Here is a 15,316-nt window from a genome sequence, read left to right on the forward strand (position 1 = left end):
TGGCTGATCTTTGATGCGACGGACAGTTTATTGATCTCAACTTTTCACTCTTAGTTGATCTGCTGTTCCGCAAATTATGATCTGAAATGCGGGATCTTAGCCGAATGTAGACCTTCAGAGTGAATCAGAGCGGGATCTTAGGGGTGACTTTTGTATAGTAAAAATTTTGTTTTCTTAAAACAGCGGGATCTTAAGTGAACCGGGATCGTAAGCGGTGGGATCTTAGGCGGAGACTACTGTAGTACCATCTTAAATTCTGTTCATTTGCTTAGTGATTGATAGAAAAATACCCATCTGTCTTGAATAGAAGTTAAGATATTTGCAATTGAAGGATGTGGGGGTCGCCTGGTTTCAGAGGTCAAATTAGTTAGAAAATGGCTGCCAAAGTTTGGTGACTTCCGGTACTAGAGAGTCCTTGGAACTGAAAACTTACTTTTTTGTGCCTATATGTAACAATTACAAGTAAAATCCACACAGAGACAGAGATTTAAACAGACATAATGGGTTTCGAAGCAAAAAAACAACTTAATTTAATTAAAATTGCCAAACCATTCGTAAATTGCCTGTTTTTTTAAATTTCATTATTTCGATGAGCACCTGATTTCACCATGACGCCTCACATATATTCTCAATTGTGATGAAATCAGGCGCTTGTCAAAATCATGAAATTGGAGAAATCTGCATGTTTCGGCCAGTTTTTTTTCGAATTTTTGTGTTTTGGATCAACGCCTTGTATGTCTATTCAAAAACACTTTTATGTGTCGATTTTTTGGAAAAAAGTTGATTAAAGGCACAAAAAATATAAATTTGCAGTTTACAAGGACTCTTAAGCTATGAAAGTCACCAAACTTTTGCAGCCATTTTCTCGCTAATTTTACCTCTAAAACCTAGCGATCCCTCCTCCTTCAATTGCAAATATTTCGACTTCTAAACTAGATAAATGGATATTTTTTTCATTGAAAGCAAGGCAAAATGAACAACCTTTTAGATGATACCAATAACTCCATACGCCCGAAAATTGACGAGCGCCTGATTCCTCCACGTTGTGACACATAGATTTTAATGTGTATTTCAGCGGGTGGTTAGAGGACACCAATGGTTGGTCCTACAGTTGTTTAGGCAAAGATACGATTAACATTGTCCCAGTTCTGTTCCCATGATGATGTAGTTATTGGTTATTGTTTTGTGTTGTGTGTGTATGATGCCACTCATGTGTTTCCATGGCGATACAGTTGTTGTAATGTGCTGTTTGTGTATAATGCTACTTCTGTGTTTCCATGGCGATATAGTTGTTGTGGGAAACGTAGCTTTTTTGAAAGTATCTGAGCAAAGGAATGAATGGAAAACCATGATTGCCGATGTCTGTCGCAGATCTGGCACTGGATGATGATGATGATGATGATAGTTGTTGTAATGTGTTGTGTGTGTATGATGCTACTCATGTGTTTCCATGGCGATACAGTTGTTGTAATGTGTTGTGTGTGTATAATGCTACTCCTGTGTCACCATGATGATATTTTACTTGTCGCTATAGCCATGTCTTGTGTGTAGGTATCCAAGCAAAGATACAAGCCACTGCCCTCTGTCACAAACGGGCGCTAGAGCGTGCACTGCAGAACGCCTTCTCGAAGATTCTCCTGGTGGTCTCCCCTGACGGCAAAGTTTACCCAGAAGTGGACACCACAAAGTCAGACCCCATCAACTTCCTGTATGGTCCCGAAGAAACGAGAGTCGTTGCTGTGAGTGGTTTTCTGTCTGATACTGTCAAGCATGCACATAATGAACACGCACATAGCGTAAAAAGGGCATAGCGAACAGATTTTTAGGTGCTCAATATTTTTGGTATACATGTTTATTTTCTTTTTACAGTAGAACATCGTCAGTGCATTCCGCTTCCCACGTATGGAGCATTCAGATACTTTTGAGAAAATGTGAAGGAAAAAAACTTTTTTATTTATTTAATACACGTTTTGGCCTCTTGATTTTTACAATTTATATTTAAGTTGTCAATTTAATATTGAAGCAAAGTGAAATATCAAAGCTGATTTTAAAAAAATTGCATTTAGGTCAAATGCTTTAAGACTGGAGTAGTCAAATTTGGTTAGGTACGCACATTGCGAACAGCAATGACGGCATGACTATAGTGGTACCCACTGGCACAGGACTTTCACCAGAGTCCCCTTTTTTTTTGTCTCTATGTAAACTGAATTAACTGTGATCGGGTTTAACGGGGCAAGGAAAGGCCTGAACTTGGATACAGTAGGAGAGATCGAGCGAGCACTATCTGAGAGAAGAGGGTTGGGGGTTGAGGGTCTGTAGGTGCGGATTTGTGATTGGCCTGTCCAGTGATGAGTGAGGTGAGGCAGGCGGCAGAAAGATATGGTGCGGAGATACACATTACATGATCCACTCCAAAAGTGATGTGCCATAGGCTAGGCCAAAAAGACAGTAAAAGAAGAGGAGAGCTTGTAGTGTGTGATTTTTAGGTAATTCCCCTTTGCATTCATATAGTGGTAACTTGCCTACAGCAGGATTTTTTCTTTTGTTACTAAAAGTTCGCTAAAGGTGCATGCACAGGTAGCCTAAACCAAAATTTTGATTGTTGAGGTTTTGTGGCTCCATTGACACTATTTAGATTATATCTACAATCAAGCACTCTTCACCTTAATGAATTCGAAGAAGCAAATATTTTTCACCCATTGGGCAGTTTGTGTATATTTTGTTTTTTAGCTCAACACCCTTTATCTTCATTTAGAAACGCATTTCTGTGTGGATTTTCCTGAAAATTATTGATGGAGGGAACAAATATATATGTAAATTTGCAGTTTTCAAAGGCGATTTCATGCTATTTTTATCCTCAACACCAGGTGACCCCATCTGCTTTAATCATATTACCTTGATTTCTATTCTACTTGGAAATGTATTTTTTTTTCATCAAAAGCAAGACGAATGATCAAGTTTCAAGATGAAACCATTAATTTCATATGCCAAAAAACTGACCAACGCCTGATGTCACCACATCTTTCCACATTTAGAAAGCAAGCTAGTGTAATTTATTATTTAATTTGTAAATCTTTGACATCTCCATCACCACAATTTAGATGATATTGAACTTTGAGTGCGAAAAAAAAGTAATTTTACATCCCTCATCAGTATAATTTAGATCATTTAGGAGGCAGGTTGCTTCAGACTTTTTTATTGTCAGGGCAAACCTGTGCTGAGAAGGCTACAACATCTCAACAGAAATGCAGAAATACTTGATTTAAAAGAACGACAAAAAAAATCCACCTCTGTTTTTTTTGTTTTTTTGTAAGTGTTTTACGGTTCTCGCAACTGCATAAGGTCATATGAGCGCGCGGGACTCATTAAACATTTTCAGTTGGTAGGAAATTTTGAATTTTCTTCGAGTGGTGGTGGAAGCCTACTCTTATCGATTTTAGACCCCCAAGAGATCTTTAATTGTGCGCAACTTGCTCACGGGACCTCCGAGATTTTTCTGCCTTTTCCGAGAAGGCTAAGTGCAGATCTTTCCTACCAGAAGATCAGGGGTGTTGCTGAAAGACAGCAGTAAGAAGGAGTCAAGGAGAAGCAGTAGAAAAGCTGCAGAAAGAGTCAGGAGCCCAGAGGAAGGTGCACAGGAGGTGAGGGGGTGGGGGCAGAAAGTGGAAAGGAAAGCAGACGACAGAACATTTCTAGAGAGCTGGAAAGGAGGTGAAAGGAGACAATTTTAGAGAAGAAAATTTTTCGGTTGCTACCCGGATTCGAACTCGGGACCTTTGAATGAGAGGTGAACGAACACCTTAACCTCTAGGCCACGAGAGCCCCCTCCCCCACTCTACATTAAAATCAAACTTGCATCATCATACAATATATAGTAGAGCCCATTGAAACCGACATCTGCAAGATCGCTGGATTTTCTTTGGTTTGGCCAGGTTTTTGGTTTAGAGAGGTTGCTCAAATTGTAGAAAATACATCAGGAATTTTCTTTTTCTTTCGTTTTACGGCTGTTTTCGGATTAGCCGTGTTTAGTTTAACGGGACTCCACTGTATATAAATACAAACGTTTTAAAGCCCAGGTTATTTTGTCTTGCTCAAATACACTCACCAGTGATCACACACCGAATCGTCATGTCACCGACGCTTTTTTTCATTTTTTTGTGAGCTGTTGGCATTGACAAAACCATCGTCTATGGTGCTACTGTTAGGGGCTTTGCTGTAGTACGCGGAGGTGTTAGTTCTATTCTTGTGTGGCGAGAAATTTTATCACATATTTCATTCTTTCTGCTGAGATGTTGATCCCTCTCAGTCCGGGTTGGCCCCGGCAGACAGGGTCGAAGCTCGCTTCCTAAATGATCTAAATTTATTTGTTTGGGGAAGTAAAAACATCCATGTTTAAAAGAAATATGTGAGGCAGCGTGGTGAAATCAGGTGCTTGTCAAAATAATTAAACTGAAGAAACTGGCATTTTTCCGCAGGTTTGGGAATTTTTATCGAATTTTTGTTTTTTGGCTCAACACCTTTCATTTCTGTATGGATTTTACTGAAAAACGCTAATTAAAGGCATAATAGATGGAAATTTTCAGTTTCTACGGACTCTCAAGCTTTGGCAATAACGCAATGTAGGCGGCCATGTTCTCGCTAATTTGACTTCTGAAACCAGGCAATCCCCACCTTCTTCAATCGCCAATATCTTGACTTTTATCCAGTATAAATGGATACTTTTTCCTTCAAAAGCAAGGCAAATGGACAGGCTTTAAGATGATACCAATAACTCCATATGCCCCAAAATCGATGAGCGCCTGATTCCACTGCGTTGTGACACATAATATTATTTTTTGTCTCTGATCATTCTCTCTTCACTTGATCTGAATTAGGTCAATCAACTGGAGGAGGAACCGGAGGAGGAAAGTAGTGAGGGAGAGCAGGAGGAGGAGGAGGAGATGGATAACACAGCCGTCTCTGAGACAGACCAGATCAACATGGATATACTTCAACATCTAGATGATGGATCTTAGTTTGTAGTTCAGTTGCTGTCAGTCATTAGAGTTATAGTGTGGGTGGTTGGTGGATGCTCTGATGTGGTTTGTTCCTTCTTTCCAGTCAAACATCTATCGTCCTTATCTCCCCTCCTTATTTTTGGTGTTTGTTACTCCCTTGTTACTCCTCTAATCTTCAGCACTTAATGACCTGATTGTTTTGCAAGTGACCTGATTGTTTTGCAAGTGCCATAAAACTCTTACTAAAACTAAAAAGAGTGATAGTGGCTACTGTATGAGATGGCTTTGTGAGAATGCATTATATTTACACTTACAGTACTGTGTGAAATGGTTTGGGGAAAATGCAGCTATAATTTATAACCATAATGTTAACTGTGTGACAGTTGTGCTGTATGAGACTGAGACAGATTTGTGAATGTGGTGCTGTGGTTATAGTATAGTGTTCACTGTATAAAAAGGTTTTATGAAAATGTAGCTATGATTTTTAGTGTTTACTGAATCAAAAGAATTTATGAAAAATACTACTATAATATTAGAGCTTACTGTGTCAAAAGGTTTTCTGAAAAATGTTACTATAATAATAGAGCTTGCCGTATGAAAAGGTTTTGTGAAAAATGTTACTTACCACTATTATAGTGTTCACTGTATGAGAGGGCTTTATTGAAATAAGCAGTCTTAATTGTTAAAAAGTATGACCATGATTTGTGAAAAACAATTGATTAAGTGTTCTCTATGAATATGAGTCTGCCTTATATGTCTGTAAATAATATGTTGTACAGATTGGTAACTCAACTGGCATCTGTGGTGTAGCAGATACGCACTCCGCTGACACATGCAAAAGACCTGGGTTTGATTCCTGAATGGGGGGGAATTTTTATTGAGTGTCTAGGTCCTTCTGCTGGAATGTTTTTTTCCTTCTCAAACGAGGTTAGCCCTTATTGGCAGAGTTGAAGCCCACCTTCTAAATTATCTATACCATGTTTATGGGGGCATAAAGAACTTTGGATAAAATTGCATATTCTTAAAAAAGGGGAGGAAGGGGGATTTACGTTACTGTTACTTAATAACTTACCTCAATGGATATGTTGACTGACATTTGTGGTGAATAACCTTGACATTTGAATAAAGACCTTGAGAAAAGTAAAATTGAAGATTATGCTTGTTGGTTTTAGTGTATGGCAAAATATATAATATATATTTTTAAAATTTTTGTATATATATATCTATCTCTATATCTATCTATCTATCTATTTATATATATATATATATATATATATATATATATATATATATATATATATATATATATATATATATATATATATATATATACATACAGAGAGAGAGAGAGAGAGAGAGACAGAGAGAGAGACAGAGAGAGAGAGAGACAGAGAGAGAGAGAGACAGAGAGAGAGCCATCCAAAAGAAACTTAAAAATGTAATGGCTCAATCAACGTGTTAAAGCCTTGCAACACTCATCATGCAGCGTACCAATTTAGAAATAAATAAATTCTGCATCATCTGAGATAATATAATTATATTATAACATGTAATAATTTTTCTTCAATGTCCATTTAAAACTCATTTTTGTGTTGATTTTCCTGAAAAACATTAATTAAAGGCAAAAAAAATGTACATTTTCAGTTTCCAAGGACTCTCAGGCTACGAAAGTTACAAAATTTTGGCGGCCATTTTCTCGCTAATTTTACCATTGAAAACGGGCGACACTGACCTCCTTAAATCGCAAATATTTCGACTTCTATTCTTTTTCTTCTTCTTCTATTCCATGGTTGGGGCAACCGTTGGGGCACCACTGCATAGGAAAACCAGCTCTCGCCATCTATTTTTGTCCTCTGCTCTCCTCAGATTGTCACCCATCGTCTTTCCTGTCCACTCTGTAATGTTGTCCTCCCATCTCCTTCTCTGCCTTCCTCTCTTTCTCTTTCCTTGTACGGTTCCTTGCAGGATTGTTTTGGCAAGTCCTGTGGATCTTGTGACATGCCCTTACCATTTTAGTTTTCGTCTCTTCACTGTGGTCAGTAGATCTTCTATTCAACATAGCTAGATATATTATTCACCAAAAGGAAGACAAATAAACAGGTTTTAATGCGATACGAATAGGCCTAACCCCAAATGCCCAAACATTGACTATCAAGCGCCTTATTCCACCACGTTGTGACTCATATTATGAGGCTTTACGAATTAGAAATTGTGAAGCCAAGAGAGAAGCCCGCGGGCTGTTCACATTGACGTTTCTAAACTTTTTAAAATTCACTTGCTAGTCTGATTAGAACTAAGAACTATAAGAAGGGCAGACATGTGTAGTTTTAGTTACAACTTGCAGATGTTTCACATCCATCAATCAACATCATTATAATATTATAGCTTATATCCAATCTCTACAGTTATGTTAGGCGAATGGGTAGGCCTATAACTGTCTATAATAGAATTGATTAGTACAATGTAGTCATCATCATCATCAATGCCTTTCACCCCTGGCAGGGTATAGGCCACATACAAGCTCCTTCCATTTATCTCTGTCCTGAGCCATCCTTCCAATCTCGTTCCAAGTGAGCTTCATTTCTCTCATGTCCCTTTCCACGCATCTCCTCCATGTTTCCCGTGGCCTACCCCTGCCTCGTGCTCATTGTGGGTTCCACTGCAGTGACTGTCTTGTGATGTTTCCGCTGGGCTTTCTTAAGGTGTGTCCCATCCATCGCCACTTTCTTAGTCCTATATTTCTACTTTTATATCCTTTTGTCCTGTCCTTTCCCACAGTTCTTCATTTCTTATTCTGTCCTGCCACTTAATTCTTAGAATACTCCTCATACATCTGTTGATGAAAGTCTGGACTTTATTCAGTACTGTTTTCGTTGTCTTCCAAGTTTTGCAGCCGTAGAGGAGCACAGACTTGACGTACAATGTAGTATAATTAATTAATTTTTGCTAATGAACAATGCAGATTTCAGAAAAACAAAATCAAGGTCAACTACATGTATAATATATAAAATAAAAGTTGTAATTTTTCTTTCTTTCTTTCTCGGCGTTATCTGTCGACTACTGTATGATAAGTCCTCCGACAACATTTTCAGATCTACTGTTTTCTGAGCTTTTCTCCGTGGCCACGTTGTACTTGTCCGCTCTCTGACGTCACGTTGACATTTTTTTCCGCCCATTCATATTGATTTATGTGCTGATGCATTTCAAATTATTCGAATCCCTATCATTGACACGTGTTTATTTTGTATTGTGAGGCAGTGTGGTGAAATCAGGCACTTGTCAAAATAATGAGTCAAGAAACTGCCATTTTCCCGCACGTTTGGGAATTTTTATCGATTTTTTTTTCCCGGGGGGTTCAACACCTTACATGCCCATTAAAAAACACATTTCTGTCTGGATTTTGCTAAAAAAAACAACCCAACAAAACGTTGATTAAAGGCAGAAGAAATTAACATTTTCAGTTTCCACGGACTCTCTAGACTCAACTTTGGCAGTCATTTTCTGGCTAATTTTACTTTTGAAACCAGATGACCCTCACCTCCTTCAATCACACATATCTGGACTTCTATTCAACAAAGATGGATATTATTTTCACCTAAAACAACGAAAATAGACAGGCCTTAAGATGATACCATCAACTCCGTATGCCCATAATTGACGAGAGCCTAATTCCACCGCGTTGTGCAATATTTAATTACATTTTTGGACCTTATTGGGCCTTCAATGCCCATCCCACACCCCCACCCCCCCATAATAATATGATCTAGTTAGTCAAAAAAGTTGTTGACCCCTGCATTATAATGATAATGAGACAGTTTAACGTGTATAATGTATAAACAAGCACGTATGGGAACTCTGAACTCTGACTCAGAGAGAGAGAGAGACACACACACACAGAGAGAGAGACACAGAGAGAGAGAGAGAGGGGGAACCAGGGGTAGCGATAGAGAATGAGAAAGAAAGAGAGGGGGGTGGGTAGAAATAGCGACCGAGAACGAGAAAGAAAGAGAGAGGTGGTTGAGGAGGGGGGGTGTGGGTGATCGAAAAGGGAGATAGCTAGAGATAAATAGACAAAGAAATGAAGTGAGAAAGGGAAGGGGGGGGGGGCGGTGGGCGGAGAGAGAACTCTCATCAAGAGATAAGACTAAAAAGTACGTACGCACAATACTAGACTGTAAGTGTAATTTCAGTAGGAAGCTGCGTATGTTATGCACACACACACACACACACACACACACACACGCGCGCGCGCGCGCGCACGCGCACACACAAGCACGCGCACACACACTCACGCACACACACACTCGGCACATTCTATCTATAGGCCACATCTTCTTTCCCTTACCCTCTCATCTCTCCCCCCTCCTCCTTCCTTTACCCTCCCCAGTTCTCCCCTCCTCCCTCCCCCCCCCAACTAAAAGCCCCACCATTGCACGTAGTATATAAGCCTCCGATAGTCTGAAAATGCTGTTTCATTCAAAATCTTGTTTCATCGGAATTAATTTGTCATTCAGACAATTTGAGTATTTTAGGTACCGGTACGTTTGATTTATTTTCAAGTTTGAACAATTTGATTTTTTAAGGCAATTTTCAGTCCCAATTGTGGAACACATCATCATCATCATCATCATCATCATCATCCTCATCATCAACACCATCATCATCACTATCATCGTCATCACCACCACCATCAAGGTTAGTCTTCTCTCATAGTGGAAGTTTCTTACTTATTTCTATCTTTCTTTCTTTCTGTCTTATACCTTACCCTCTGGAACAGACGCAATAAATGTAAAGACAAGAAAAGACAAAGCGAGAGGTGCTTTCTCACTACTAAGATAAGAAATGTATGGAAATCAGGAACTATAAACAAGAAATAAAGCAAGGATTTTCAACACACGTGTCTGAAGTGTACGTGGCCTACTCTGTGGATCGGAGACTTCGAAACTAACAACACAACCTTCTTAAAAGCTATAGAGGCATTTCTGTCGTGCTTCGACAAAACGCGTTATTTTGTTCATTTTGACGCCAAAAATGTTTTACTACTCACATCGATAGTAAAGATTGATTCACATCATGTGGCAAACAAAATTAAAATGAAAACGTGCGTACCTTTTTGAATAAATTTAAATTTTTGATGTAAAAACGCATTTATTTCAAATGTACTCCGACAGAATTTTTTTTCGACTGCGCTCGTACAGAACACATTTTTCTTACAAATTCAGAACCAAGAATCTAAGACCTATTTTTTTCCCCTCGGGCCCCCCAAAAATGCTTATTTTTGCACTAGTTCTTGATCAGGCTTGTCGGCATTGCTCTGACAGAACACATTTTTTTGTATCCAAGAGTGCGATAATTTATACAATCTTTGACATTCTTTGAGTATCCATTACCAGATGGTTCTTTGTGATGAATGTTTGTCTCCGATTGGACTCAGATTCTGTAACTCGTCGAAAATCACCAGTTTAAGATAAGATGAGATAAGATACGGTAACATTCATTTTTATTGTCCAGATCCTGGCACATTGGTTTGGTGTTTCACCACATGCACACATACATGAAAACACAGACTCACACACACACACACACACACACACAAACACACACACACACACACACACACACACACACACACACACACAGCCCTCATGTCAGCAACTAGGGTCTAAATTCCTTGGCTTCGACACCCTGAGAAATAAACAACTATGGGAGCAAACAAATCAACAGAAAATAAAATAATCGGAATGAGAAAATTTTACGTGGATTGGACACACCTTGAGAAAATGGAAAACAAAGCCCTGATACTGACCCTCCTAACCAAGAGTTGAAAGTTGAAACCGACATGTGTAAGGAGAAAGAATGGAAGATCAATGATAAGGTCAACCAGAGAGTATTTAATTATATATAATATATATATATATATATATATATATATATATATATATATATATATATATATATATATATATATATATATATATATTTAAGAGTCTCTGGGTCAACAGAGGTGGAGACTATCGCCTAGGCCAGGATAAAAGTAGCCAAGATCTACATTGTTAAAGGATTCAGTTACACGACACCTGCGGGCAAAGTAGTCCAGTTAAAATAATGCTGTTTTATTTTACATGTGTATATAGGGCATTTGTGAACTAACGTTAGATCTAGAATCTAGATAACTTTGTCTGTACATACTTAGGCTAGTTCACAACTCGACGTTCTGTCAAGTCTCTACACTGGTGATCCGTCCTTGGTCTACGCAGATCCTCACTTGAAACCACCGACGTCTGTGAGTGTGGTAATTTTATTTATTATTTTTAAAATTCGAACTGTTTTCTCAAGGCCCGGACTTTTATTCCTTCAACCTTCACACAAACGCCACGGCCCAACATACACAAGGTGAGTCAGCAGTTGATCTAACACTGATCTAGATCTACAGATCTAGCCAAACCAGTGCGGTTTCATTTTAAAATTACCAGAATTTTGGTTCATGTCCCGTGATGTGTGGTTTGCGAGAATAGAGGCTCAGTTTGGAATGAAGAACACAGTACAAGACCAGACATATAATATGATAACGTCGTCAGTGCGTTTGACATGAAAAAGCTGAAGAGGTCAAAGACGTTCTAACTGACCCACTAAGTATAGAAAAATATAGCACAATACTTTTTAAATCGTTAATCAAAGCTTTCGGAAAAACACAGGCGCAAAAAGACAATGAACTTCAAAATCAAAATGGAACGGAGGACAGAAAACCTTCGGCTTTGCTACGAAAAGAAAAAAACAACTCATTAAATGACGATCCTCACACCCTAAAAATGCACTTTTCCTGTCAATTCTGCATTCTTCCTGCATTCTCTCAAGACTTACTTATAGCGACCTCATAAAACTCGCCCAGGCTGCCGATCGTATTTGTGAATCACACTCTCTTACCGTAGAAGAAGTGCAGCTGACACACGTCTCCGATCAACCTGCCACAACCACCATCTCATCTGCCACAGCAAAACCAAAGCTAGCCTCGCGCTCCCCCCCACCAAAAAAAAAATCACCCAGGAACAAGCCCAAATACATCGTTTTCCTCAGTGTGTTTTTAAATTTTGCCACTTGAGATTTGGCTTTAATACGCGTACTTGTCAACCTGGTTGCAAGTTTTCATCTCCACTGTCCGAGACCACAGGAAAAGAGAAGACCAGTCACAAGGCGCGGCTGGTTTTTAAACTCTAACGCACTTGCCATCGAGGACCACAAATCTGGAAAACCCTACCTTGTGGATACAGGAGCAGATGTATCACTAGTATCAGTACCCCGTTTCTGCACTGGACAGGAGAAATAGACAGTCTTCGATCCCACTTCGAGCAGCTAATAGTAGTTCCATCCACGCATGGGGTAAGCGTAACATTTCCCTGACGATAGACTCCGAGAGACGTTATAACCTCGAGTTTTACCTTGCTGACGTCACTCCACCCATCTTACGTGCAGACTTTTTTCACTACCCATAACCTTGCTATTGATCTTCGTGGGATACGCTAATTGTCCTTTGACCACACTGTTACAAGTTCCAAAAAAAGTTTATTCAATTTAAAATTGGAGTCGGACATTGTTCCAAATATGATGTATAAATCACCTGTTTTTCTGTTTGTCTTTTTCTCTTTACTGATATTTTTAATCTTTTCCTTTTAATTTAATACAGAAACTCAAATGGCTACGAGTGCGATTACTGTGCGACGGGCGGAGCTGTCCGATTACACAGGGATCATTGAAGGCATCGGAGATCCGTGGTGGAATATCGACTACCTACCAGATCGGTTCACCGAGTATTTGACCGATCCCACCTACATGTCGTATGTGGCCCTGAATGAGGGAGAAGTGGTGAGATTGAAAGTGACACCTACCTCACACCCATCCTAAATATCCCCTTCCCCTGTCTCTGCAGCCACCTGAACATTTTTTTTCCTTACCCCTTTACCCCCCCTCCAAAAAACAACCCAAAAACAAACGAATATACAAACAAACAAGCAAACATACAAACATGCACACAAAATAATTAAAATGTTATCTTTCGAAAAAAAAACCCCGACCTTCAACCATTTCCAACATTAACTTGGGAACTTTTTATATTTCAATTATAATCTAAGAAGGAAACTTTGAAACTGAATGAAACTATGATAATTGAAAGGGTCAGAAAAAATAGGGTCAAAGTCACCTTGACATCGTTTCGATTTGGGGGTGGGGGTGGGGATGGGGTGGGGAGGGAGTTTTGAAAACAAGCTGGACATAATCTTTTAAGGCTATAACTCTGATTTCAAGCCATCCAGCTCTTTCTGATTCACTGAAACGCTATGTTGTGTAGTCTTTCTGGAATTGTGTCGTCTACCAAAGGCTACCTTTTTGGCTAATATATAGAGAAATTGGTCCTGTAACATATTTTTCTGACCCCTTTGATGATAAGTCCCCTGATTGTTAAGGTGTCAATATGCTTTTAAATACTCGAATACCCACCCCCCCCCCTCCAAACAATACCTATTTCAACCTTTTCCTTCTTTCCCCTCCACACCAATTTAGGTCGGTTTTTACGCTGCCCACCTGGTAGACAACGGACTGACCATGGACAAGAGGGCCGCTCGGGTCAAGGTCGGACACCAAGGTCAAGGCATCCTCACACAGCTGTCAAACGTCATTGACCGAGAAGTAGGACAGCTGGGCACAGTGAGGTGGGAGGTTATATCCACCACAGCTCAAACCGCTCACAGACTCCACCGCAATGGCTTCTTACAGGAGAAGGGGTTCCGGGAGATTATGACATTTGTGAGTTCCAGGATGTTCTTTTGTTTGTTTGTTTGCTTGGTTTGATGGTGGAGTGGGTGGTTGGCTGGTGCTCTGGTGTGGTTTGCGTCTTCTTTCCCATCAAACATCTATCGTCCTTTTTTTTCCTCCTTCTTTTTTTGTGTTTGTTACTCTCTTGTAACACCTCTAATCTTGGGCACTTATATGACCTTATTGTGTTGCAAGTGCCGTAAAACTCTTACTTAAACTATACTGAAGGAAAATCTAAACTGTTTGGGTGGTTGGTTGGTTGGTTGGTAGCTTCTTTTTGCGTGGCGTGCAACACATATTTTACTGTTTGACACATTCTGGCGGAATATGTCGACTTTGACCATATACGTGTAAAATACTTCAAAAGTAGAGATATCAAAATTGTTTTTGACCTCGTTTGCCCAATGAAGATTTTTAAAATTTTTATTAAAGAAATTGGATTATTTGTAGGTTCTGTCCCCCCCCCCCCTGTTGTTTCTGTCTGTTTTACTTTTTTTCCCAGCACTAAATGTTAATAATTGTTTCGACATGCTTATCTTTACTCAAACAAACTTAAAAAGAAACAAAGAAACGCAATTTGTTTCCCTCTTACCTGTTTTTCTGTGGGCAGTTGGCGAATTCTCTGATATGGTTTGCTCCTTTCTTTGTTACCAAACATCCGCCATCCTTGTTTCTCTTCCTTCTTCTTTTGTATGTTACTCTCTTTTTGTTTGTTTGTTTTTGTAAGTGTTTTTACGGCGCTCGCAACAACATAAGGCTCTGGCCACACTGCGAGCAGAGCGGGCACAGCAGAGCGCAGCTATTTGAGGCGCTAACATTGGGTGGCCACACTGCAAGCAGAGCGGAGCGGGCGGTGCAATGCAACGTCATGTGGCATTATATTTTCATATCAGTTCAGTTTCAGTTGCCCATAGATAGAAAATGATTGACGTTATTTGTCCTGGTCAATGAGGAGACTCAACAGAAAAAGCAAGAAAGAAATAGGTGCACCCGAACATCTGACTGCAAATTCTTCCACTGATATCTGAATAAAAAGAGTAGAAAAAATGATAAGAGTAATACAAGGGAGAGGTATCTAATTTCTTAAAAAAATTTCTTATTAATTTTCTCTCGTGCTTTATCCTGTTGTGGTGAATGGGACATAGGAACATAATAATAATCGTAGAACCCTCAGCGTGCTTAAAATCAAATCGACGATAATATCGGAGTGTTGCAATATACAGAGAGTTTTAAACACGTAACTAAACACACGTACACACGCATACGCCATACGCACACACTCAAATATATACACTCATACACACATAATGTAATATATTATCTACAAAAGACAACCTGTGTCTGTGGTATAGCGGTAGGCACTTCGTTGTCTCACGTAGAAGACCCGTGTTCGATTCCAGAGTAAGCAAGAATTTTTATCAAGTATTTCGTTTTTTCTGCTTTGACGTTGTATCACTCTCAGCCAGGGTTGTGTGAGTGAGTATGTGTGTGTGTGTGTGTGAGAGAGAGAGAGA

General features: G+C 39.4%; 2 protein-coding genes across 2 annotated transcripts in view; both read left to right on the forward strand.

Annotated features, from left to right (window-relative positions):
* The window catches only part of LOC101852235 (RAD52 motif-containing protein 1), a gene marked incomplete at its 5' end in the record, with an annotated part of 10,418 nt that extends 5,297 nt beyond the window's left edge, over window positions 1-5,121 (forward strand). The window contains 2 exon segments of the mRNA XM_013081579.1: window positions 1,552-1,739; window positions 4,875-5,121. Of these exon segments, the coding sequence (XP_012937033.1) occupies window positions 1,552-1,739; window positions 4,875-5,015 (329 nt within the window).
* An 8,384-nt stretch (window positions 5,122-13,505) lies between these two features.
* Window positions 13,506-15,316, forward strand: part of LOC106011532 — a 6,201-nt gene continuing 4,390 nt past the window's right edge. The window contains exon 1 of the mRNA XM_013081570.2: window positions 13,506-13,793. Within this exon, the coding sequence (XP_012937024.2) occupies window positions 13,593-13,793 (201 nt within the window). The 5' untranslated portion in view covers window positions 13,506-13,592. The remainder of the gene's footprint in view (window positions 13,794-15,316) is intronic.

This window comes from Aplysia californica, unplaced genomic scaffold, assembly GCF_000002075.1.
Source record: "Aplysia californica isolate F4 #8 unplaced genomic scaffold, AplCal3.0 scaffold00137, whole genome shotgun sequence".
Taxonomy (NCBI): Eukaryota; Metazoa; Mollusca; class Gastropoda; order Aplysiida; family Aplysiidae; genus Aplysia; species Aplysia californica.